This window comes from Musa acuminata, chromosome BXJ2-8 (assembly GCF_036884655.1).
Source record: "Musa acuminata AAA Group cultivar baxijiao chromosome BXJ2-8, Cavendish_Baxijiao_AAA, whole genome shotgun sequence".
NCBI lineage: Eukaryota > Viridiplantae > Streptophyta > Magnoliopsida > Zingiberales > Musaceae > Musa > Musa acuminata.
In genome coordinates, this window is record NC_088345.1 from 852,617 (window position 1) to 876,224 (window position 23,608).

A 23,608-nucleotide genomic window follows, 5' to 3' on the forward strand; every position below is an offset into this window, starting at 1 on the left:
GTTTTTTGCGGTCGCTGGATTTGCTCCATCTGGACCACCTCATGAGATCAACGGACTATATTGGCGCAGGGCATACACGTCGAGTGGTGGATGGAGGAGCCTGCAAATCCTACGGCTCTCGTAAATTTCACAGATACGACATTTAAAATAATAATTTTATTATTAATAATTTTATTTAAAATTTTTTTTTTCATCTATTTAGTATTCACAATCCCTTTAATATTGATAATATTTTTAAAAAATAATAAAAATATAATTTTACTATTTATATTATCGATTTTATATGTTTTTCCATTCATTCTTCTCAATAACCTCTTATTTTATCCTACACCCTATTGTACCCTAACATTTATCTTCCCTTCCCGTCTATCTTTTTGAAACTCTACGGGGGTTTGTTTCTTCCTCCAGGTTGTTGCTTAAATATGATTAAAAAGATTCATCTATTCCTTTCAGAAGATGATGAATACATAATTATTTATAAAACTTCTAAATCTCAATTCTTAATAGTGCTTCTACTCAAAACTCCTACTTCTAATTAACTCCTAATACTTTTCTAAGAAACAATCTTCAAACTAATCCTAACCTTAGTCGATCTCTTCACTTCTTTAATAAGGATCGATTAGGTAAATTTTACATGAAAGTCCTAACACCCACCTACAATAATATATTGATCAATATCAACTAAACAATCGGTCGATGGGGTTTTTTCCCGGCAAAGAAATCAGCAATTGTAACCCAGTAATGGTGATGGAGTGGATCAGATCAAAGAAGTGACAACCTTCCATCTTGCCCGGCACATACAATTCAATTGGAATTCCCAAACCAACACTTCATTAATTGCTTAACAAAGAGAATCTAACTGCTCGAAGAACTATTCTCATCCACGATGCCACACAGAACATGAATCTGGTGGATTTATGATACCAACTCATGAAGACACATTGAGATAATCTGCAACATTGTGATCTTTGTAGTGTCACAGATAAGAGACTGGACACAAGCAATGCCATATGACCTACTCTCCATTGTTTGATTACTATCAGAAGGCACAGCATAAACAGATTGCACCTCTGAAGAAATCCGGCACACACAAACAACAACAAAGTGTGTTGTTCCTCTAGTGGTTATCTACAATACCAAAGCTTCATGATCTATTAAGGAGCCTCTTTCTACTTTCTGCACCAGTGAAAGCACCAACAACCCTGTCAAGAGAACAGAAGAAAGAGAATGAGAAATATGTTGATCAGAATTCTACCAATAAACTCAATTTTTACATGTTTTATACATGAAATTGACATTCTAGCAAGCAATGAATAAATTTGGTTGAGATTACCGATAAAGATAGGCAGGCATGCGAAGGCTAAAACACTTGAATGGCTTTAACAACAAACTAAGGTTAAAAGTTGATATTTCAGGGGTAGAACGTGCCAAACTGTTACTCATGACTATATCTTCATGGGCTTTACATACCAAGGAACGGTACTCAGAAATAATCTCTGAGGTCGAGTAGTATTTAGGCTGCCTCTTACTATATCATATGGAATTATTGGGGTGTCACAATCTACTTTAATAAAAATCCTGACAGCTTAATCAGATTTCTACATATGACTCTCGACATGGAGCTAAATCAAGACAACTTCCATCCACACTATTTTTCGCATAACTTAGTAATGTTACTCCCGTCGTTAGACTTAAGATTGACCACGTCTTGGATGCCAAGCTAGCTTTGATTATGTTGACTCACACAAACAGGCTCATTTGACTGCTCTAACAGCATCTACAACAGTCAAAAGATCCACAAGCTTGGTTAATTACATAGAACAGGTCTTTCAGGCATGGTACTTAAACCCAAGTTATCAATTGTGAATTATCAAGTTTTATAGACAAATTCATTTTTTGTCTTTCTAAGTCTTAAAATTCGCATCCTTTTAAGTGGTTTATCTTCACCAAGCCTTTCATGTGAAGTATGAACTAGCACCACATGTCAAGACTCCACATGAAGTAAACAAACTGGAATGGCATTTGTTGGGCACATTTAAGTGGAGCATGCGACACTTGTATGATGAGCAAGTAATAATAGTTATTATACCATCCATGAGAATTTCAAATTTTGATGATTTACAAGATAGATAAGAAGACAAAGATATCAGTGGTTACATCTCAAACCTGAATTAATCAATTTATAATGATTAAAGCAGCTATTCCTGAAACATGAACTGGATGCAATGCTCAAGATGCACACAGATTTGAATATTTAGATGGAAACTAATTTAACCATGACGAACGTCTGATGTGAACAAACCAAAGTAGGGTGTCAAGTATTTCATGTTCAAGTGTCTAAAAGTCTTTTAAGACCAATAAGAATTCTCTCTTAAACAACTATCTACTGTCTATCTCAGCAAAAATGATAAACTATCTACTGTTAATCTCAATATTAAAGTAGATAAACCAGAATATACAGCACCCGGCCAGTATCAGCACCATGAGTATTGAAACCATATAAAGAATTCTGATAAAAATTTTAACGACAGACATATGCATAAGAATATATAAAGTCACATACTGAGGGCTCATGGTTGCTATCATGATCCTTGTCATATGTCTTATCGCTTGATACTTGAGAAACTTCAGCTGACACTCTTTGTTTCTCTTCCATCACACTGTTAAATATGCGTGAATAACCATCAGCTGTAGAAGGATTGCTCTCATCCCAGTCACCAAACTTGGGAATAGCTGACCCCTTGCTCATCTGCTACAAGAAAGATCCACTGGTATGAATTTGACTATATACATTTTGTCCCAAATTATCAATTGAATGAAACGTTAAACTTACTATTTTATCATATTGAACACCAGTCATCCTCAATTTTCCTGCAGAGCTCAAAGTGACCGCACGGCTACCTCCTGACAATCCTTTGGAAGAAGAACATGCACCAATCTTCATATGATAATTGGGATGTGTTGGAGAGTGATTGACTCTGTAATCAGATCCATCACATACTCTACCAGTCCTTTGATAATCACCTGAAGTTGTTTGATGAAGTGAGTCTAGGGTGAGTTTGTAAGCCATAGAATTACGATAGAAAGGTGAATCATTAAGTTGATGAATACCATCTTCTCCTCTTAAATGTAGCACACCATTAGCTATTGAATAAGGTGAAGTCCCAAGTGATGGGGCATGAACTGTCGGCATCTCTGTATGAAAGGCATTGGGGTTGTCATAATGATGATTCATTTTCTTTGCTTCCAATTCCCTGAGAGCCTTGTCAAAAAACTGTGAGTAATTAAGACCACCATCACTTCCCCAATTTCCAAATTTAGGAATATGGGCATGTTGCTGCAGTAAAAGAGAACAAAAGATGATTATTTCTTCCGGGATGAGAAGATCAATACAACAAACAACAAGCCATAATGTCCCAGCAGATAAAGATCTATCAACCAAAAACTACCATTTTAAGTAGAAAATGGTAACAGTTTGGGTCATTGTTCAACCAGTTGTAGTGCTATAAGTCAAACTAGTTGAGGTGCTTATATGTACATGACTTTTGGTCAATAAGAATCAGTGTGTAAATCTTAGTGACAGAAAAATGGAAGTAAAAACAAAGTATACCAGATCTTGAAAGTAATCAGAGCCACAATACACCCATTAAATTCTCGTCTTAAAGACTTGTCTTAGTTTCTTAAATATCAGTCTCCATAACACATTTTTATCAAGGTTTAAGTTTCTTTCCGAGACCCACAGAAGTCCCTGGTTGGCCTACTGCAAATTTCAGAGTTCAAAAGAGCTACATTCATCCAATAAATCTTTCTACAAAATTGGTTTGAGGTCATTAAAGCTACATTGGTGGATAAGCAGAGGTGTGATGCCTCGAGTGAATGTGAATCACAAACTACACCTGCACCATGAGCAGGAATGTGGCTCACCGGAAATTTTAGAGGTGTGGAGCTTGTAGTGTATGTAGACGTCCCCTTGGATTGGCATGATTCAATTTATGATATCTAATTTCCTTAGTATATCTTGTATGCAGAAAATCTAAAATTAAGAACCAATACCAGTTGCAAACAATGTCTAGAATACTAACTATCATTCATTCAATGACGAGAACAAAAATGCAAACACAACCCTCACACTGCATCTAAAATCCATTATCTCTGTTTTATAAACATCAAATCTAATTTCACATGCACAAATGACTAGTTGCTTATAGATAATTGCAGAACCACCAGACTTAACCCGGCAACAACCATATGATTAACATGAAAGAAACAACTTCACGCTGAAAAATCTTCATCAAGAACACAACATATGTCAGAAAGCCTCAGAGGAAACACTACGTTTTCAAGCAAGTCTCGAGTTCAACTCGACTCTTACAACTAGCACCTGGGATAGCAGGTTTAACAACTTAATCTAGCAGGACTGCTGTGATCATAACAAATGCTCCCAAGAACTTCCTATTTCTTAGCCATCATCATGGATATGCAAGTTGTCAACTATATTCGGGTGTCCCAATTCGTGATCGGTGCCAGACAATGAATCCCCATCAGAAGAGGAAATTGGAAGGCATCAACAGCAATCGCTAACTCGTTATAAAAATCATAAAGCTCGAATTCAATCCCCGAGGAAGCAGCACATTAAAAGTCGAATTTAACTGATAGAACATACACATTAAACTTGAAATTTCACATGATATCCGGAGAAATCATATTGAGAGCGAACCGAAGAAAAGATAAATAATGGTGCCCCCAAACCCTATCGATTGTGCAAAAGACTAATCAAGAACCTCCTTGATACCCAAAAAAGAAGTACGATAGATAACATCAACAGCTCTCTTGTAACAAAAAAGAAGTCGAAAACCCTAATTATCTGCCAAAATCGGGACTTTTTATCATTTCCACCAAGAGTTTGAATCAGGATAACATCCTAGAAGGCGTTCAAGAGGCCAAAAGAGCACTCACCGACATTTCCTGGACACGCTTGCCGAAGAGCCGAAAAAGAGAAATCCCTTGAAAGGCTAAAAGGCGCCTTCTTTTCACTTCGGTGGACCTCGTCTCCTTCCTTCTCGGTCTGCAAGGGGCAGAATATTTCGTCAGAAGATAAAAAGGCCACCTTCAGCAGCAAAGCAGAGGCGGAGAGTGAATCGTTGACTTGGATGCCACTGCCGACTTGTTTGACCAGGCGAAGACTTGGACCTTTACTATGTCCGTTTGTACTTTATCGAGAGGCAATCATCAGAACCAAGAATGGAACGCAAACCTGAAATAGCGATTACGTGATTTCGCACTCTTGCAGACACCCATGGAGAAGAGCTCAGATTCTTCGCTTTCTAACAACAACAACAAAGAAATCCAAGTTCGAAATCCGCACTCTCAAGAAAGACTCGTATGTTTCTGGGTAACCTTAGGATGTCTTCGACACCACACTCACCGCAGAACCGATTTATGGAGAAACAAAGGGGGGGGGGGGCTGAATCCATTAAAACATACTCGGTCGGATACGGTCTTGAATCCTTTCCCTATTTGAATAAGGAATCCTTTTCTCCCTCCAATATAAAGATCCGCCGACCGAACAGAAAATGTATTATTATAGCATATATTTACCAAAATATAGGTTAAAGCACTCTTAAGTGGAATTAATATATTAATTCCTTTAAATAAAAAATTATGTTCAAAATATTAAAAGTTAAAATACTTTTAACATTTTGTTAAAGTTAGAGAGAAATAAAGATTTTAATTTTTGGATAAACATTCAAATACCATATATAAGTGCTCTTGAAAGAAGCTTTGTCAGTCAAACCCCATCTAGGTTGCTAGAAAAATATAATTTTTTTATTATTTTATAATCTCATATATGAGTGCTTATATGTCATATTATGCTAAGAGGATGTCATCTACAAACATTAGATGGATAATTTTGTATCCTTTAATATTGAAGAGATAAATACTTTTCTTAAGCATAGAGGATGAGAGAAGATAGAAAAGTGATCACTAATCTTGTAGGTCTCCTTTCTACATACATATAAAATGATATGAATCATGTACTCATTAATTTTCATTGTTAGATTATATGGTCCTTTATAATTGAATAAGATTTTATGCTTACACCATCAATTATTCTATATTATTACAAGTTGTGCTGTGCTTTGAGTCTTATAGTCATACATATGGTCAAGGATGACTAAGTCATCAAATGATCTCTAAGTCGTCAAAAGATCTCTAATAATATTATTTGTAAGGTCATATAATGGCTTAATCATGGACTATATCTTAGAAGCACCATTTAAAACTGCTTTGAGATTTTTTTTAGTATCTCGTAAGTTATTTTATCTTATCTTGGATTAATATAGTTCAAATTAGAAGGTGTCAATTAAATTTTTTTCTGATAGTATATATATGCTGTCTCCATCACTTAAGAATAATTTAAATTAAAGTATAACATAAGTATGTCAAAAATAATTCTGACATAAAATATAATTAAAATATTATTTTAATTTAGAAAATACAATGTGCATTCATTTATAGATTACAAAAAGTTAACTCGATAAAGTTATAGCCAATTGGTAAATAAAACTAGATTTTTTGAATACTTAGGAACACCCAAATCTTATTTAAAACATCAAGGATGTGAATTTGAGGTTTGAATGACTGTTAACTTACTTTTCAAATTTTTATATTTAATTTTCACATCATTTGATATTCCTAAAAATTTATTATTATTATTATCCAAATCTAAGTTACAATATATATATATATATATATATATATATATATATATATATATTTAAATAGGGCATCTCTTTTGTATATGAAAATTCATAAAATTTCACTGAAATTTACTCTAACATTTTTTAAAAACTATTTTTAATTATCTATATCCACTAAGATCTTTCTAAGAAACGTAGGGTTCCAAATAAAATTATTTGCGTCCTACAAAGTCATTCTACCAATATTTATATAGAGTTTGACTTTATTTTCATACTTTGTTATCTATTATGGCAGCTGACTAAGATAAAATTGATATTAAATTAATTCTACGTTAAAAAATGAGAAAATGGTTTTTTTCCCCTCAATTAATCGCCTAAAAATCTACGCGCGTGACAATTGAAAAGTTCGGTAGGGCGTCAACTTCCCGCGACATCATCCGATCAATTAATCGGCACGATTGATCGCCGAGGAGATGACCTGGCCAGAGTCGGGAAACGCGCCCCGCTGTCGTAACGAAAGAGAGGTCCGTCGCTGTTGTCTCCCTCCACGTCGACACCTCTCTAAATCGGTCGTGCTTTTATTAGACTCGTTCCAAAGGCCTCGCCTCAGCCCTTCCCCCTTCTCTGCTCGAGCATTCCATCGGAAGCGAGAAGAGGTAATCCCTCTCCTCCTCTTGGCTTTACGCTTCTATTTTTCCTTGCTTAAACCTTTAATCTTGTGGCAAGTGTTGATGCGAGTTTGGCTTAACATGTAAGTCATGTAAGAATCGTTTTGTTCTTTCAAAGATCCTGTTGGAATTTGATTCTCGCAGATTCTTGCCTTTGTTTAAGTAGTGCAAGTCTCAATCTTGCTGCTGTTCCTTATGGAATTGGGGGGCTAAAGGTGTTAATGTGAGACATGAGGGCTTCCCTTTAGCCACCACTGATGTTTGTGGAGAATCTCGGGGTTTTGTTGCCATGAAGCTGGATTGTGTTCACTCTAGATACGAAATTTGATGTTTCGGAAGAATGTCATGGTTTTGTTACTTTGGAATTGATTCTCTACATATTAAGGGTTGATTTGATTTGCACCTTTCCTTTAGATTCTGTCTCCTATATTTGATTCCTTCCCTCTTGATAGAGCATGTGAAGCTAAGCCTATCTGGATCCTTGCTTTTGGATTTTGCTTGTGGTATAGGTCCTGTAGAGATTTGAGGATGGGTCGCAGATACGGGGAGTAGCCTGCTAGTGTGGGGAGCTTGAGCCTCACTGCAAGTGATGGAAACTCTTCCTGATGTCTACCCTTTAACAGGGTTACAAATTGGGTAAGCTGCTTGCTTTAATTATCGAGTCCTGAAATTTGGAAATTGTTGCTCATCTCCTAAAACATTTTTCTGCAAGAAGTTAGATTTTGCTTATTCTTGGACTGCTCTAGCCCAAAATTCAAATTGGCATATGATAGTGTTATTCTATCAAGTTCTTTTCTAAAGGATACTTCAAATAAGAGTTCTACTTAAAAGTTGAAACTTTTTTTGCTTCAAAAAATACTCTTTCCTTTAGCTAGTCCTTGGATTGCTTGTTTCAAGGAAAAAGTTGCCCTCAGATTTCTGTCCAGACGGCATACATGCGCTTCATCTTGATGGATAGCGTTCATGAACGTATACCTAATATGGATTTTTCCTCAGGGACATACAGTCCTATGTGTCTCAGGCATTCTTATATGTTGCTCCCTTAAGCAGAAGACTCCTTGTTATGGTTGATAACCGACCCTGGTCAGAGAACAAGCAGTCTAGCTCAACAAGGATATGGCAATTTATGGTCACAAAGGTCTGCCCTATTCACCCTTCTTTGTTGGCACTTTCTGCTTCATTTCAAAGGATCATCGCTCATTTTGCTATTTAACTTTCAGTATAGGATGTCTCCATTTATGAACACTAGGGTAGCACAAAATACTTTAGATATAGGAAGCAGATGTGACAGTCATGATGGTCATCAGTCTTACCATGATAAATCCAAGAAGTTCTACCGATGGCTTCGTTTAATGGATTCTTCTAAATTGCAAGAAAAGTACTTGCATGCAGTCATGAATTTGAGCAAATCACTCCATGGCTTTATAGTATTTGAAGTGGCATGGAAAGATGTGCATGGTATCAATTACCTAAATGAACTTCAGGTATCAATCATGTAACTCATCTCTTTGTCATGTTGTTATCTTTAGTTGATAGGAGAGTTATATCTTGTTTTCAGACAGATACATCTTTAGCACTGGAAGTGAGAACCATGAAGAAGTGGGAATTCTTTGATCCCGAGCATGCCTCAAGTTGTATATCACATTGGTTCTCAGACTGCATATCAGAAACTCAATCACTCAAGGACTATCTAAAAAAGTTGACTGACCTGGATCTTCAAAATTCCAGTTCGCGATCCTTATCTGGTCTTGAAGTATCTTCTTTAGATGTTCCACATGAAAAAGAATTCTCAGATGCACAAGAGACTCCCTTCAAACCGAAAGATATGGACACTGATGGAAAAGGACTATGTAATAAGGAAAGTATCCAGTATGAGAATGACTATATTCCCGACCAAAAGTTGTGCACGTTAGTACCATCTGATGAAAAGAAATCATTGATGGACATAGATGCGAAGGATGATGCTCTTATCTCACCTACTAATTATGCTGATACTCTAATCCTATTTCGATTTAATGACAGTTTACTGCCATTCAAGCTGAAGCAAATTATCATGTCTGATATTAGGCTTCTAACTTTGCTCGAGAGTGGTCTTCCTTCATGGGTTATATTTTTCCATTCCTATCCTCTGTTCTGTCACTTCTATCGCCCATGGATGCGGCTTCTAGTGAAGACCCTTCATGTATTGGTATCATTGGTGACAGTCATCATTGGGTTTTATGATTTGTACAAAAATGTACCTCTTTTAAAGGCCACAGCAGCTCGCCTTTGCGGTCCACTTTTTGATTGGATAGAAGCATGGGATATGGTTACTCGGATACAGTACCTTGGGACAATATTTCTTCTCCAAAATGTCCAGAAGAGCATTAATTGGCTTCTAGTGATGGCTCGTACAATAAAAGCGATACTAACAGTGATATCAAAGCCATTATTTGGTCCACTTGCAGAAATCACAAGTTTCATCGCTCCTTTGTGGAATGTGTTTGCAGATATTGGTGGGCTATTTTCTTCAACTATATGGTCTTCAATGGAATCCTTGTACAATGTGATCACCGCTCTTGCTGAGGTTTTCTTGTGGCCATTTGAGGTTGCCTACATATATGTCTGCACTACAGGTACCCCACAGCTACTCTATTTTTTTTATCAATTTTCATTTCATATTGTCTTATACAGCTAAGCTATTTTGAGTATCATTGTCTTCTTCCTCTTCCAATTTCAGCAACATTGGTTTATCCGATCTTTTGTTGCATCTGGGAACTTTGTATTCTTCCTGCTCGTTGTGGTATGACTTTGGCAAGTTGTGTCCTGTCTTTACTATCAAAATCATATTACTTGCTAAAGGATATTTGGGAGACTATCAGTAGCACTTTTGAGTTTTCATATCTATCAGAGACGGAACAAAGTACATTTGATAGCTCAGTTTTGCAAGAGCTATGGAATGATCTCTTTTCGCAGGTTTGCATCTAAACTGTGATTCATCAATTTGATGTCTTGATATAAAAGAATTGAACAGAAGTTTCTTATCAGGTTTTTCGAGCCATTCGAAGCATCATAAATGGTCTTCTAGCATTTTTTATTTCATGCAACCGGCACCGCCTAAGGTATCGACAAAATTTCATTCTGCCTTAATAATTTTATTTGGGCTTGATCAATGCTGGGTTGACAATAGAGGCATATATCCCAGTGTCTGTCGTGTCATAGCTACTAGACGCATGGCATAACAGTTTCTTCCTTTTATATGTGGAGGATGGATGGTCGTACTTATCTTTCTCCATTGCATCAAAAGCCATACCAATTGATAAAATGATAAGTTGGGTGATCAAACGTATACAAAATCTGGCATTTGGTCTTATAAACAAGCTGTAAGAAAGATCGCTAGACTTGGCATGTCTACTCAAATTCAAACTTTGGGTGCTAGCCAAAGCCACATATATGCGCTAACATTTGGCAAAATCTCGGAAAGAAGGGGTAGAGTCCGTGTGTTTGATCTTTTGACCTGCTTTTATACCATAATAGAACTATAGTCAGATAATCAGTTTTCTACTAGCTTATAATGTTGCTACAAAAGATTCACCTTCCAAGAATTCAAACAGCTAGTTCTATTGATATAGTGAACTCACAATTATCCAACTTTTCAAAGCAACTTCAATATGCTTTTGACAAATACAACAAACGTAACAATGCTAGATTGAACATTATTGGATTCCGAGTTTCTTTAGGAACATTTAATAGTGAATTATCCAAATTTATTTAGCTATGAATTTCCTTTCAATAAATCTCATGAGTAACTCGGTCCTAATGCAGCTTGTACAACCACATGAGCGCATTCCTTCATCACTTAGCTGGCCTCATCAGAATGACACCTCATAAACGGCATTGTGGGGAAGCACGACAACTGGAGCATAGTCATCAGGTAATTGCCAGATTATCTGTGACAATAAGCAAATAGACCAGCAATTCATACTTCAAATTTGTTTGCTCAACATAAAATTCTGCCTAATCTAATAACAAAATCTATTTTATTTCAGGAAAATCATCATGAATGTGATCTCTGCAAGTAATTTCCTCCACTTCCAAGACACTGTGCAGTGAATGCATGAACTGTGTAGGGAACCTATCAAACTATGCGTTGGACCTGCAATGAGCAAAACGTGTACCTTCATTTTAGATGTAATGCTGCATATCTGTACCTATGCATGTAAATACTGCATTTTTTTACCTTTCTTCTACCATGTAGTAGTTACCATATGCAGATGTCAAAGTCTTGTAGCATTAGAATTAGAACAGTGCATAAAGAAAAATGTATATGGCACAAAGAAAAGTGGATACAGAACATTGTAAATGAATAATAAATGCAAATAATCCATTTGATTTGAGTTCACAAAGATTATGTGATAGCAATGATCATTGTATTTCACAATATGCTAGATGAAAGTATTACTTTCAAAACTACTGGTTGGATTGCTTTTGAGCTAGAATTTGTATCTCTGTTCAATATTGGTTTTGGTGACTAATTAGATCAGTATAGTACCAGTATATAGGATGACACATCGATCCGTATCGACTGAAAATGATTTCTATGATTTGTTGCCGATCTATGATTGGACTGATAAATATCATTGGTACGAAGTGGTATGACTTCTTGTTTTTGAGTTTTGACCCTAATAATATATCTCGATTTGTTTGTTTGATAATGTGATTTTACCATATACATCATGCACTAAATATCACCTATTCTTTTCATCATATATAACTATCATATAAGTATGTTCTTGCAACATATGAATAATAATAAAATAATAATAAATTTCTATATTTTTTTTCCCAAGCCGCACAAACCTTCACACACCCACCATAATTTTCCATACATAGACAATCAACTCTTCTACCCGGTAATATGCCTACATTATACATAGTTTATACTACTAATATATATATATATATATCAATTTGCTAGACATATAACTATAAATGACAATTATAGACTATATGTAAGTGTTACCTTATTTGTTCTTATAATAGATTGTTCTATACGTCAACTTATCATAAATAAAAAGAGCCCACTGATTCTTCAGTGAAAGGATTAGGAATAATGTGGCATGTACTTCAAGTACGAAGTTAAGTGGGAAGTTGATTAATGGGATAGCTACGTAAAATCATCGGTCATTATCCCTTAGTCAAAGCTTTGACTAACATATCGAGATAGTGACCATCCATGATGATATCAAGTTGGCGCTGATGTGGATACATCAGCTTATAAAGTATTTGATAGGATGTGATCTCGGATTGTTGAGACCCATAATCAAAATTTAATCAATTACTTCTATATTTTTTTAATAAAAATAAAATTAAGGATAAATTCTAAAAAGAAAATCCTCGGGCTTGAAAAATTATTACAGAAAGCATCAACTTTCAAAAAAATTTCACAAAGAGCTCTTTTTTTCATAAATGATGATTTTACCCTATTCACTTCTATCGTTGGTCACCTCCACATATCGGTCATGCTAGTCCTAGCTACCTCCACTGTTAGCTAACTCCACACTGATCACACCAACGTGATCCTGCTTACGAAAAAAGAGAAATGAGAGGGTCGTCGTAAAGGAAGGAGGGGACAATAAGAAAAAAAAGGGAGGAAGGCCAACGGACAAAGGAGGAGGGGGTCATAAGCGATAAAGGAGGGTGGGTGGGCTCGCATTTGGAGGTAGCCAAGAGCACCACAGGTGACTATTCGGGATGAAAGGAAATGACGAATCCAACAGATGTGACAATATAGGGTGGAGGCGATAACGAGTCCAACAGATGTGACAATAGCTCTAGCGAAGATAAGAGTAAAATGATTAAGAAAGAGATGTTTTATGAATATTTTTAAAAGTTGGGTCGCTCTATAAGAATTTCTCAAAATTAAGATTTTTTAAAGCATTTGGACTAGTTCTTGTATACAATAAATTATTTTTAAGAGTCAAAATTAGTAAATATTTTTTTAAAAAAAACTTAAAAATAAAAAAAAGGTTAGAGACCTTTAAAATTTATTTTTAAGTATCTTAAATATTTTTATATTTTGTTTTTTAAATTACATAAATAGTATTATTATTACATTACTCTTAACTTTACAATAAGATAAATTGTTTTAATCGTTTTTTATTATATTTAATAATTATATATATACAATATTATTTTTAATAAATATAAATATTATATATCTTTAAATTATTTAATATTATTTATTTTGAATCGATTTAAATTTTAGATTGATCGAACAAATTAAATTGTCTTAGTTGGTTCATTAAAAAGATGAAAAGAAAAAATAGCAGCATTTAATGGGAGTGAAAAGAAAATGACTTTTAAGATTAAAAAAAAAACTACTAAAAAAATATTCTTATCGTTTTGAAAAGATAGTGAGTGTTATAGTGAGACTTTTTGAAAGTTGAGATATTAATTTTTTTTGGAAAGAAAAATTCCTTCTTTTTAATATAGATAAGATCAATAGGGAATCTCAAACTGGCAAAAAGAAAACACACCATCTTTTCGTACGACTGCAAAAAGAGAAGCGAAAATAGCTTTTTACACTTCCCCGTGCCTCCGATCCAACGGCCTATCATTCTCGACCGAGAGATCGTGACCGCCCAATTCGCACAACGGAGGCCCGGAAAAGGCGACTCCATCGGTCACCTTCCGTTGGTCCGCAGGATTCCCCACTACGGCGGACGTGAAAAGTTTATGGATTCGGACTCTGAATACCGCCTTTAAATCCGCGGGCTACGCATCTCGCCCTCGCTCGACCTCCCCTCCCTCGTCTTCTCGTCCCGGTAACCAAGGTTGGGAAGGCAGAGATCGATCGAGGGATGTCGGGTGCGGGGCAAGAGGAGGACAAGAAGCCGGCGGATCAATCGGCGCACATCAATCTCAAGGTCAAGGGGCAGGTCCAATACCTTCCGTTTCCTCTCCTTCGCCCCTTTTTCTCTGTTTTACTTATATCCGATGTAATGGATTTCGTTGTGCTATGTGATCTTCTGCTTTTTCGTTGCTAGCCTGAGGATTCTGATGTAGATCATCTCGCCTTTTTCCATTAAAAGATTTGGTGTTTCGTTCGCGTATTGAAGCGTGGTTGTTGGCGATGGAAATCTTCGCCAAAAGATTTGACGTTTTGTGAGTTGCTTGGGTCTTTGGAACGATGCTTATGCTCTTAGTCTAAATTTGAGCGGCCCAATGCACTTGGCTACTGCCCATGAGAAGGTCTACTGTCAAATTAAGTCTTGAACTTGAGACTATGGAGTATGCTGGATCATATCAATTAGACATGTTCTATATCTCAAGCTTAAATTCTTTTACTTCCATTTCGTTCGTGACTGTTGCTTTTCGTTTCCCGAAAGAAAAAGCTGACTCCTTTCAAATACTCTTAACCCTATATTTAGAACTGTGTTTTTCATGAATTCCTCAGTTGCTATATAGATTTGTCTGGTCCAATGGATTGGGGAAGAGTGTGTTAAGGTTCACAAAGCTGATCTTGGTTCACCGAGGACATTGATATGTCAACGAAAGTAGTGGGTCTGCAGAGCCACTGATTGAGTTTTATGCTGGGTTTCATGTAGGATAGAGTGCGTGTGCGGTTTCTATCTTATCTTCGGTTGGGGTTAAACAACATTAAGTTCAGAGTAACAACAGAATTTAACTGGACGGACTTGATATTTAAGAAATATAATATGTTGATATAATTGAACGAGGACATATTTGGTAGGTGTTCTAATGCATGTATAATCTGATTATTAAATACTTTGTTGTTCCACCATAATTGTCGAATCTATGTGCGTAAAGATCCATGTAGCCTGGCCTGATGACCTGGATTCTTGGCTTCTTGTTGTTGGACAAGTTATCCAGTCTTGTTGACCCACTTGTCAATTATGCAATAGAACTTTCAATTAGTTAGAATATATTGTTGATCCAATTGAAACTTGGCCTTATTTTTAAGTGAAACTTCATATATAAAGCCTGAAGAGGCTAGAGTGTATGTGCAGCTGGCAGAATTAGGTAGGTGAAGAAGGGAAGTTCATTGAGTAGTGGTTTGTATCTAGGAACCTTGCTTAGATCTTATGTTTACTACCTTCTTTGCGCAAGAGATTTAACTTTATGATGCTGCTTAATAATATATGTCAAACAAAAAAATGGTGGAATTATCTGAACATATATAAAAAAACCATTTTTAATTTTAATCTACTGCAATTTTTTTAGGATTTATGGCACATGTATGTGTCAACATCTTTGAGGACAAAATAAAAAGAGTTTGCAAGAGTAGTGGCCTGATTCTCATATGTTCCATCCATGAAAGTATCAAAAAACTTTCTCAGTTTCGCAAGAAAAAAGTGCAGGCAGTTTGTTAACATCTATGATTGCTTTGAAAGCATTATGTCAGAGGTCTTGGTATCAGTGTGAGACTGAGCACATTGAGGACTATGTTAATTAGTTCATTTATTTTGTATCATGTTATTCTTCGAGACAAATTGGTTGTCATCAACTGTTACATGCTAAGTGTTTGAGGCAACTCGTTGCTTCAATAAACATAGTGGTCAGTATTTATTGGAGCCTTCCACTTTTTGTTTGATATTTTGGGGTGCTAGAGAAGTCAAACATTAGAATAACGTATATAATTTTTTGCGTTAAACTCATAAAAGAGTGTTGTACTTCAAAAATTGCAGAAACTACAACCAACTGATGTCAAAATTACAGAAAACACACTGAAGGAGATTGTAGAGCCATATTTATTGAAGATGCAGAAAATTAAAGATAGATTTGTTTGTGTGAATTCACATTATCATAATTAACTGAATGTTCAAATACATGAATCATATTGTAATCTAGTTCTTTCACATCCATTTTTTCCTTTGTCTTATTTAAGTTTTAAGAAATTGGGTTAACAAGTTTGGCAGTAACTGGATATCTTCTTAATATAGACACCAAAAGCATCATGAATTGGATATATGAGCGGAATCAATTTTCCAAATGTGACTATTTGTGACTAACTATGCTTATGCCTGATATTGTGATTTGTGTTATAGATTTAAAGTTCTATAAGTAAAATTAGTTATTAACTTACACTTTTAGGTAGTAAAACTGATAGAACTATTTGGGTTTCACAAATAGTTATCAGAATCGGATTGGAGATTGACCCAAGTCAAGTCTTAGCACATTGGATTCTTGATTGGACAGTTGGGACAATTGTTTGGACCACAAGTTTCTTATTTTCTGAATAATATAAAAATATATTTATTAACTAATATGAAATGTAAGAATAAGATTATAAAAATAATTTTATAAAGAGCAAACACGTTAAGAGGGTGAGAGAGATAAAGATACTATAGTTATCCTCTCTTCCATCCATATAAAGAAAAGAAGACTTCAACAAATACCCTTTAGAATTCAAATATATTTGATAATAAATATATATCGAGAGTGTTTAAATCTTTCTAAGGCTTAAATGGTTTACTTAGTAAACCAAATCAGTTTAGAGTGAATATTTATTTTTGTAACTGTGCTTGAAATAGATATTAATGTATAAGATTTTTTCTGTCATTATAGCTATACTTGAAACAAAGATTAATGTATAAATAAATTTTTTTTTAAAAAGTAGTCGATTTGATATAGAGATCAATATACAAATGAAGGAAAAAAAACAGAGAATACTAGAATTGAGATAGGAATTAATGCACAAATGTAGTAAGAAAAATAACCTTATGCAAAATTAAATGGATGCAAAATTAATGAACACATAAAACAACCAGTTACCATATGAATTACGTGTTGCCAATTCAGGTAAATTTTAAGATTATTTGAAAATTTAGGGTATCTCAGTCTTTTTACAATCTAAATGATCTAACTAGTGGACCAAACCAATCAGGGGTTTGGTTCCTGGTTTTTCCGGTCTGACCAGTCAGTTCGGTCAAGTTTAATAGCTATAGTTTGCCTAATAGTTGCATACCTTATCAGTGCAAACAAAAAAAGAATATTTTCAAGTACATGTATATTATTCTTTAATGACTCTAGAAACAACTAAATGGTAGGGACATCTTATTTTTTACTTTGTGCCTGTGATGTATGGTATTTATTTTGTTCTCCCTTAAAATTATATATTACAGGAGCATTTTGTAACATATCTTGATTTTGATATATAGATATGCTTTCTTTTTTCTAAAAAAAGGTTATTCAGTTTATGTTTGACTGCTATGAACTTCTGCTAAAAGTTATTTCCTTGTTCTACCACCTTGATTATTTGGATGAATATTAACCGACACCACATGGACTGATTTATCTAGTCTTGTAGCATGAATTTTTGCTATGGAGTGTCACATCAAACATCTGCTAATTGCTTGCGGGTCTTGTGTTCCTTAGGATGGAAATGAGGTTTTCTTCAGGATTAAGCGCAGCACTCAGCTGCGGAAGCTCATGAATGCCTACTGTGATCGCCAATCGGTGGACTTCAATTCCATTGCTTTCTTGTTTGATGGCCGTAGGCTAAGGGGGGAACAGACTCCTGATGAAGTAACTGATCACTTCGTTATACATCTTTTATTCTCAGGTGATTTCTTCCATAATTATTTTACTTGGTTCTTGCAGCTTGAAATGGAAGATGGTGATGAGATCGATGCCATGTTGCACCAAACTGGTGGTGGTGGTCTGCTGTGCACAGAGATCACTATGTTCTATTTAGGCTAAGATTAAGAACTCTGTAAAGACAGACTAGCAGCTGCTGGACGTAATGATCAGTTTTACAGTATGAACTACTACTATTTGTGGATGAATTAATAACATAACAGAGACAAGAAGTCTACGTTTGGGATGTTGTTATTTCCATTCTCCTTTAGTAGTTGTTCTTTTTGACTTATCAATACCTTATTCCCTTGAAGTGTGATTTGGTGTTAATAATTGATCTTAAATAACTCATTGATTGTTTTTTTTTAATAACTAATGATTATTGAATACACCCATCGGGGCTGTTGTTAGGCATTCGCTTTCCGTCATGAGCGACTAAAAACTATGTTTGAACGAAAACTGATATGGATTATTGTTTTCAGTAAGAAGCTTCTTGAATGATCCGAAAGACATTGTTGATCGATACCGATATGATACATGTCGCGCTTCCTCCTGTTTGTCACGACGGAGGGACGGCCATAGCGAGACAAGGTTTTCCCATAAAAGCTTCCTGCAGAGCATACGACGATTTGATTAATGCCACTGGGGATAGTTTGCAACAATTGGAAGCTTTGGAAGGGAACAGAGCAGTGGGGGGGATACTGGGGAAGTGGGGCCCTGCGTCCTCGCTGCTGGCGAGATAATGGGGAGGTATGGATCCACGTGACGCGTCTTTTGACCACGCCACGCCGTCGCGGTAAAAAGCGATGCACGTCCCAAAACACAACAACAACACAACACAACAAAAGAGAAGCAGGACCTTCTCCACCTGACCTTTCCGTACTCACGTTCCCAGCTGTGTGACGACTAGACAGCCATCATGTGGACCCCACGCGTGGTCGCCGCGGCACCGTTCCGGGTACTGTTTGGGTGTCGGACGAGGCGTATCAGGACTTTCGAGACATGGAAGCGTGCTTCGCGGGGCCCACTCCCCCCACGCCTCCTCGTCTCCCCCACAATTCTTCTATCAACGGCAGCTTCTGCCACTCGGAGCTCACGCGCTAATTCGGGTCTGTTACGCAAAGCCCCGGATCCGATTAGCAAGTCTCCCAAGGGTAAGGACTCGATGCCGGAACTATCGGATCCGGACCATGCCCTGAACCCGTTAACCGAACGAGTCCGCTCCGAGTCATGGATGGGGTCAGGTAACGGAAATATTGGGTTAGGTCGGGAATCCCGGATCCTGCCGGACCAAAAACCAGCCTAAGATTTTACAAAATATACCAGAATGCCATCGTGGCTCAAGCAGCGCTCATCTGAGGCAAATGGCAATGATGTGAATTGTCGAGAAATGTGCGCTTTAAGTTTGATCCAAAAAGGCCATTACCCATTAAATCAAACACAAATCATGTAAATTAAGTCGCTTCTCTTTCTCGCCTATTTCTCACCGCCTTCGAGAATAATATTCATTTACCGTTTACCATTTTGGATTATTTTCCAATTTTGTTTTCCTTTTTTAACATTTACTCTCTTCCATCAACCGATCCATCCACTGGTCGCTGTCAAACAGAGAGAGTGAGAGAGAAAGAGAGCTGAGACGGAGAGTGATGCTACCTGCTATCCCGGCCAATTTTTGTTGATATTCTTATCGTGTTTGATCCTTCGATTGTGATCGGTAATGGGCTCGAGTCGTTCTGGGGTTTGAAGGCTTCGAATCGGAGGACGATGGAGTTCGAGGATGGCAATGGCAAGAGCAACAAGTGGGTTTCTGTTATGGGGTTTTCTTTTCTTCTATGCTTTCTTGCTTTATTTGTCGATGGTACTGTTTGATGGAACTTCAAGACAGAGATGGTTCGAAAGGCGATGCATGATTTGTAGCATTGGCGGCTCCTTTAGGGGTTGGGGTTTTCCTGTTTGGTTTTCCGATCTTGGACTTCTTCTACCGTTGATTCGCCCCTCCTGGTAAATGGATCGGATGAAGATTGAGATCGGCGGTTCTCGCGATGTTTTTTTTGCTGCGATCGTTTCACAAGTTCGCGAGTTTTCGATGTACGGAATATGTTTGATTCGTTTGTTCCTTTTTTTCCCCCTTTTTTTAATTCCTTTATTCGTCGATCCGTATTTTACGAATCAGTCGGTACATGAGAAATGTTGCTATTTCGATTCTCACGTCCTTCAAATCCAAGCCCTTTCCCTTGTTGATTCATCCTTTATAGTTGTCATCAACCAAGCAGTTAGTTCCTGCTGATCTTCCTTCCATTTACATTGATCTTAAGGTACAATTTGAGTATTTTACCTCTTGTAGATGCATTAGAATTTACCACGTTGTTTTTTATCGTCTTTGTAGCTGTGGGATGTGGGAGTGGCAAGGAGATGAATACAGTCTTCAGAGAAACACGCGAAATGGTTTCTTGCTGTCTCATAACTGTATTCTCTAGAGGACCTGTCATGGCTTTGCCTCTCATGGTTTTCTATTCAGCAGAATTCTCTCACTTGTTCTGGGACGAAGTATGCCAAAATGAAGATGATCTGTTATACATGCTGGATGAGCATACTCCCATTAAAGATTGTGCAGATCTGGGACACCAAGTTTCTGATGTTGGAGGTACAATTTTCGTCTGTGATGCTTCACTTTGTAAATTACTGAAAATTTCATAATTAGGGGGAAGTTGTATTCAGATGAAACTACCAAAGGTTTGGAAGAATGCAAGGATTCTAATCAACTTAAGAGGAGACGCACGCTCCAGTTCACTACTGATACCAATGAGGCTGCAAACGACCAAATGACCTCTACAGTTTTCAAATCTAAGGTTGACTTTGTTATTTACTTCTCTTATTTGAAGGAATTTTGTTAATTCGTTTTAAGTTTATGATAACTCAATCATATATTTATTCAGTTGATGGAGAGCTCCATGATGGAAGATGGGATTTCAGAAAGTTTAGAGTGCACCACACAGTGGACTTTGGGCTTCTCAGGTTTGTAGTCTTCTGCTAATATGAAACATTCAAGTCCTTTAAATAGTTGTTCTAAGTCTGTTTCTTTATTAAGATGATAGGTCTGCCATCAACTCTGACGGGTTGGATCAGTCATCCGATGGGTGGCTAGTAGATTACCTGAATGAAAGCGAGACACATTGCAGCCCTGATGAAAAGTCTGCCGCTTTAATGTTCTCAATTTATCATGCTCAGCCACCATCATTTTTATTTTAACATGCATTTCTTAATGTCATTATCTGGCTTCCTGCAGGAACAATATTGTAGCCTTCAATCAGCAAGTTGATATTTCTGGTTGGTAGAACATAAACTTCTGCATGTGTTGCAAACATTGTGTTGATATTTACTGATTTAAAGTAATTTAATTGTGAACATAATTCTTTTTCCAATACTAAGACATGATTGACTCTGAGAAGTCTATCTCATCATTAGCTTGTTACTTTTCATGTTTCTATCCAGAGTTCTACCATGATTCACCTGCCATGGAAACTGACATGGTGCCAGAGACTCCTGCTCCAGCACATCTGAAATTCTTTAATGGTGTGCTTGGTACTTGAGTTTGTTCTTCTATTTTTGTTGCTTATGCACACTTTGGCTTGTATAGCCATATATTGTTTCCAAAATTTACTCTTAACCAGTATGTTTATTGACCTTTTCTCATATCAGGTAAAATGTCATATATCAAAGGTCCAAAAAAGTTGACTACCTCAATTGCTTATCCTTTTGCTCTTATTAAGCCTTGTGGAGTTCACGGGGATGTGACTTTGAAGGACATAAATCAACGGATTCTTGCTCCACTGCCATCAAAATCAAAGCTTAAGAAGGATGAGGATCCATCCATTTCTTATCCAACCTCGGCTTTCTCTGGGAAGCCTGTGGTTGTCAAAACAAAAATACGCACTGAAGGTGGACAAGGTAGCATTACAATTATGAGAACGAAAGGTTGAGTAGATATTTGATAGTCTTTTGAATATTTTGTTTGGCCTTGCTCATGTGTATCATCATTTGATGGTTTGCATGGTAAGTACTTGCCAAGTACTGTAGAGATGCTAGGCTTTTTGGAATCTTCTTGTGGTGTTGAATTTGTCAGTTGGAGTTATTTGTTGAACTTGTGTTTTGGGGCTTATTTTTCACACTTTCAGGTGTTATGTAATGACAGTTGTTGTGCATCTAATGATAGGAAACTTTTAATGTGTTACATGTATCTATCACCTTCTACTTGAGCTGTTTGAGTTGAACTTTCTCTAACCGATCTGAGAAGCATTGCATCAAGAATATTATCGACATTGTAGGATGTTCTTTGGTGCATGAGTTAAATTTGGTTTGCCTGTTTGCATTCTCCCTATTGCAGGAAATCTTCTTATAGCAATTTTCAGATAAGTTTTCTGAATTCAAACTAAGACAAATGAAGATACAAATATCAAGGAAGCAGATTCTTCTGTGATAAATTTTCACAGGTCATCTTCATCCGGTATCGTTCAGTTTTCACAAGCAATAAAACTATGTTTTTCTTATCATTGTCAGCTTCAGAAATTGCCCTTAAACCAATAGAAAAAGAAACTTGTTATGTCAGTTTTGGTGGATTTTTGACATGATAAACAGTGGGAAAATGTATAATTGATTTTGCTGAAAATTGATAGCAAAGCTTGTGAATTATGAGATGATAACGTGGTGCATGGAATATGGTCTGTTATACATGTTAATGCTATGCTATAGAGACAAGCCTGGTATTACTACCTTATCCGTGGTAGCTAAACATCTTTTCTCAGGAATGTTTTCAATTATCATCAAACCCTTCTATGATTATGTATTTATGTTCAGTATATTTAGAGTGACATAAAATGTAAAACTGAAAATATGTTTGATCTTTGAAATTTCCATTCATTAATATTTCTACAATGATCAATGCCCTGGCAGTGACTTGGGGAGTGATTTTCTGTGTTACTGATTCTTGTAGGTGAATTACTGAAAGAGTAATATGGGGTTTGAATTTTTCTAGTACGTCCATTAATATATCTTTATCTTTGTTTTAAAGTATCATCTATCGGTATGATGTAGACATTCAGTTTAGGTCTACATTATTCCATTTTAAGTTTGTGACATGCTGAATGCAGGTTTCAGGGGTGTTCGCATTTGTTTGTGACTTTTGTAGTGTTTCTATTGTTACTTTTAGAAGTTGCTTTTTAGTGTCTAGTATCTGGACTTATACTGATGCTTGGAAGCCTTGCTTTATGTATAATTCGGTTTAAAATTTGAAGTCATTATGATTCAAGTTTAGATATTTTAGAGGTATCTTTACATAAGTTTTTGTTGAATTACAAATTTGCAATATAGGATTTTTTTCCATAAGTTAAATTAGGACTTAAGTAAATGTATATATAAACTGGTATACAACGTGTCATATTGGATTTCAGTTTGATGATTGAAGGCTGAAGTTTTGTTGGACAATGATATAGTATCTCTCTGTTTAGTTTTTTTCATTTTTTCTCTTTTCTTTTTAATCATCCATAACAATGTACTCCATGTTCAATTATTTTGATCATAATAATGAGTGATCCTCCCGTTGAAGCCAATGAACCACTGTATCCATTAGTTATCTCAGAACGACATGACCTGTGGGATTAT

At 36.2% G+C, this 23,608-nt stretch overlaps 4 protein-coding genes across 14 annotated transcripts; 3 read left to right on the plus strand and 1 right to left on the minus strand.

Moving 5' to 3' along the window:
• Positions 1 to 803: 803 nt before the first annotated feature.
• Positions 804 to 5,381, minus strand: LOC103994152 (RPM1-interacting protein 4). 2 transcript variants are annotated; one of them, XM_009414469.3, is made up of 6 exons: positions 5,255 to 5,381; positions 4,957 to 5,065; positions 3,112 to 3,337; positions 2,834 to 3,024; positions 2,564 to 2,752; positions 804 to 1,202 (listed from the first exon to the last, which is right to left on the minus strand). In XM_009414469.3, the coding sequence occupies exons 1-6, from the start codon at positions 5,296 to 5,298 to the stop codon at positions 1,170 to 1,172; spliced, it is 792 nt and encodes a 263-aa protein (XP_009412744.3). In that variant the 5' UTR covers positions 5,299 to 5,381; the 3' UTR covers positions 804 to 1,169. The 2 variants fall into 2 exon arrangements, with proteins under 2 accessions (XP_009412744.3, XP_009412745.3); XM_009414470.3 differs by having other exon boundaries at positions 2,564 to 2,749; positions 5,255 to 5,375.
• Positions 5,382 to 7,255: 1,874 nt separating this feature from the next.
• On the plus strand, positions 7,256 to 11,754 carry LOC135618148 (uncharacterized). The gene is made up of 9 exons (XM_065119000.1): positions 7,256 to 7,357; positions 7,879 to 8,005; positions 8,366 to 8,507; positions 8,590 to 8,853; positions 8,928 to 9,984; positions 10,089 to 10,324; positions 10,397 to 10,470; positions 11,174 to 11,282; positions 11,398 to 11,754. Exons 2-9 carry the CDS (start codon positions 7,959 to 7,961, stop codon positions 11,428 to 11,430), a joined length of 1,962 nt encoding a protein of 653 aa, XP_064975072.1. The 5' UTR covers positions 7,256 to 7,357; positions 7,879 to 7,958; the 3' UTR covers positions 11,431 to 11,754.
• A 2,376-nt stretch (positions 11,755 to 14,130) lies between these two features.
• LOC103994151 (small ubiquitin-related modifier 1) lies at positions 14,131 to 18,197 on the plus strand. Its single transcript, XM_009414468.3, has 3 exons — positions 14,131 to 14,289; positions 17,750 to 17,899; positions 17,975 to 18,197. Exons 1-3 carry the CDS (start codon positions 14,212 to 14,214, stop codon positions 18,071 to 18,073), a joined length of 327 nt encoding a protein of 108 aa, XP_009412743.1. The 5' UTR covers positions 14,131 to 14,211; the 3' UTR covers positions 18,074 to 18,197.
• A 1,259-nt stretch (positions 18,198 to 19,456) lies between these two features.
• LOC103994150 (protein XRI1) lies at positions 19,457 to 22,183 on the plus strand. Of its 10 annotated transcripts, none has more exons than XM_018830625.2 (9): positions 19,457 to 19,749; positions 20,337 to 20,395; positions 20,469 to 20,594; positions 20,669 to 20,799; positions 20,887 to 20,965; positions 21,039 to 21,141; positions 21,237 to 21,277; positions 21,443 to 21,532; positions 21,650 to 22,183. In XM_018830625.2, the coding sequence occupies exons 1-9, from the start codon at positions 19,715 to 19,717 to the stop codon at positions 21,928 to 21,930; spliced, it is 945 nt and encodes a 314-aa protein (XP_018686170.2). In that variant the 5' UTR covers positions 19,457 to 19,714; the 3' UTR covers positions 21,931 to 22,183. The 10 variants fall into 10 exon arrangements, with proteins under 10 accessions (XP_018686170.2, XP_009412742.2, XP_064975066.1 ...); XM_009414467.3 differs by having other exon boundaries at positions 19,459 to 19,749; positions 20,472 to 20,594; XM_065118994.1 differs by lacking the exon at positions 19,457 to 19,749 and adding an exon at positions 19,791 to 19,951.
• Positions 22,184 to 23,608: the final 1,425 nt, after the last annotated feature.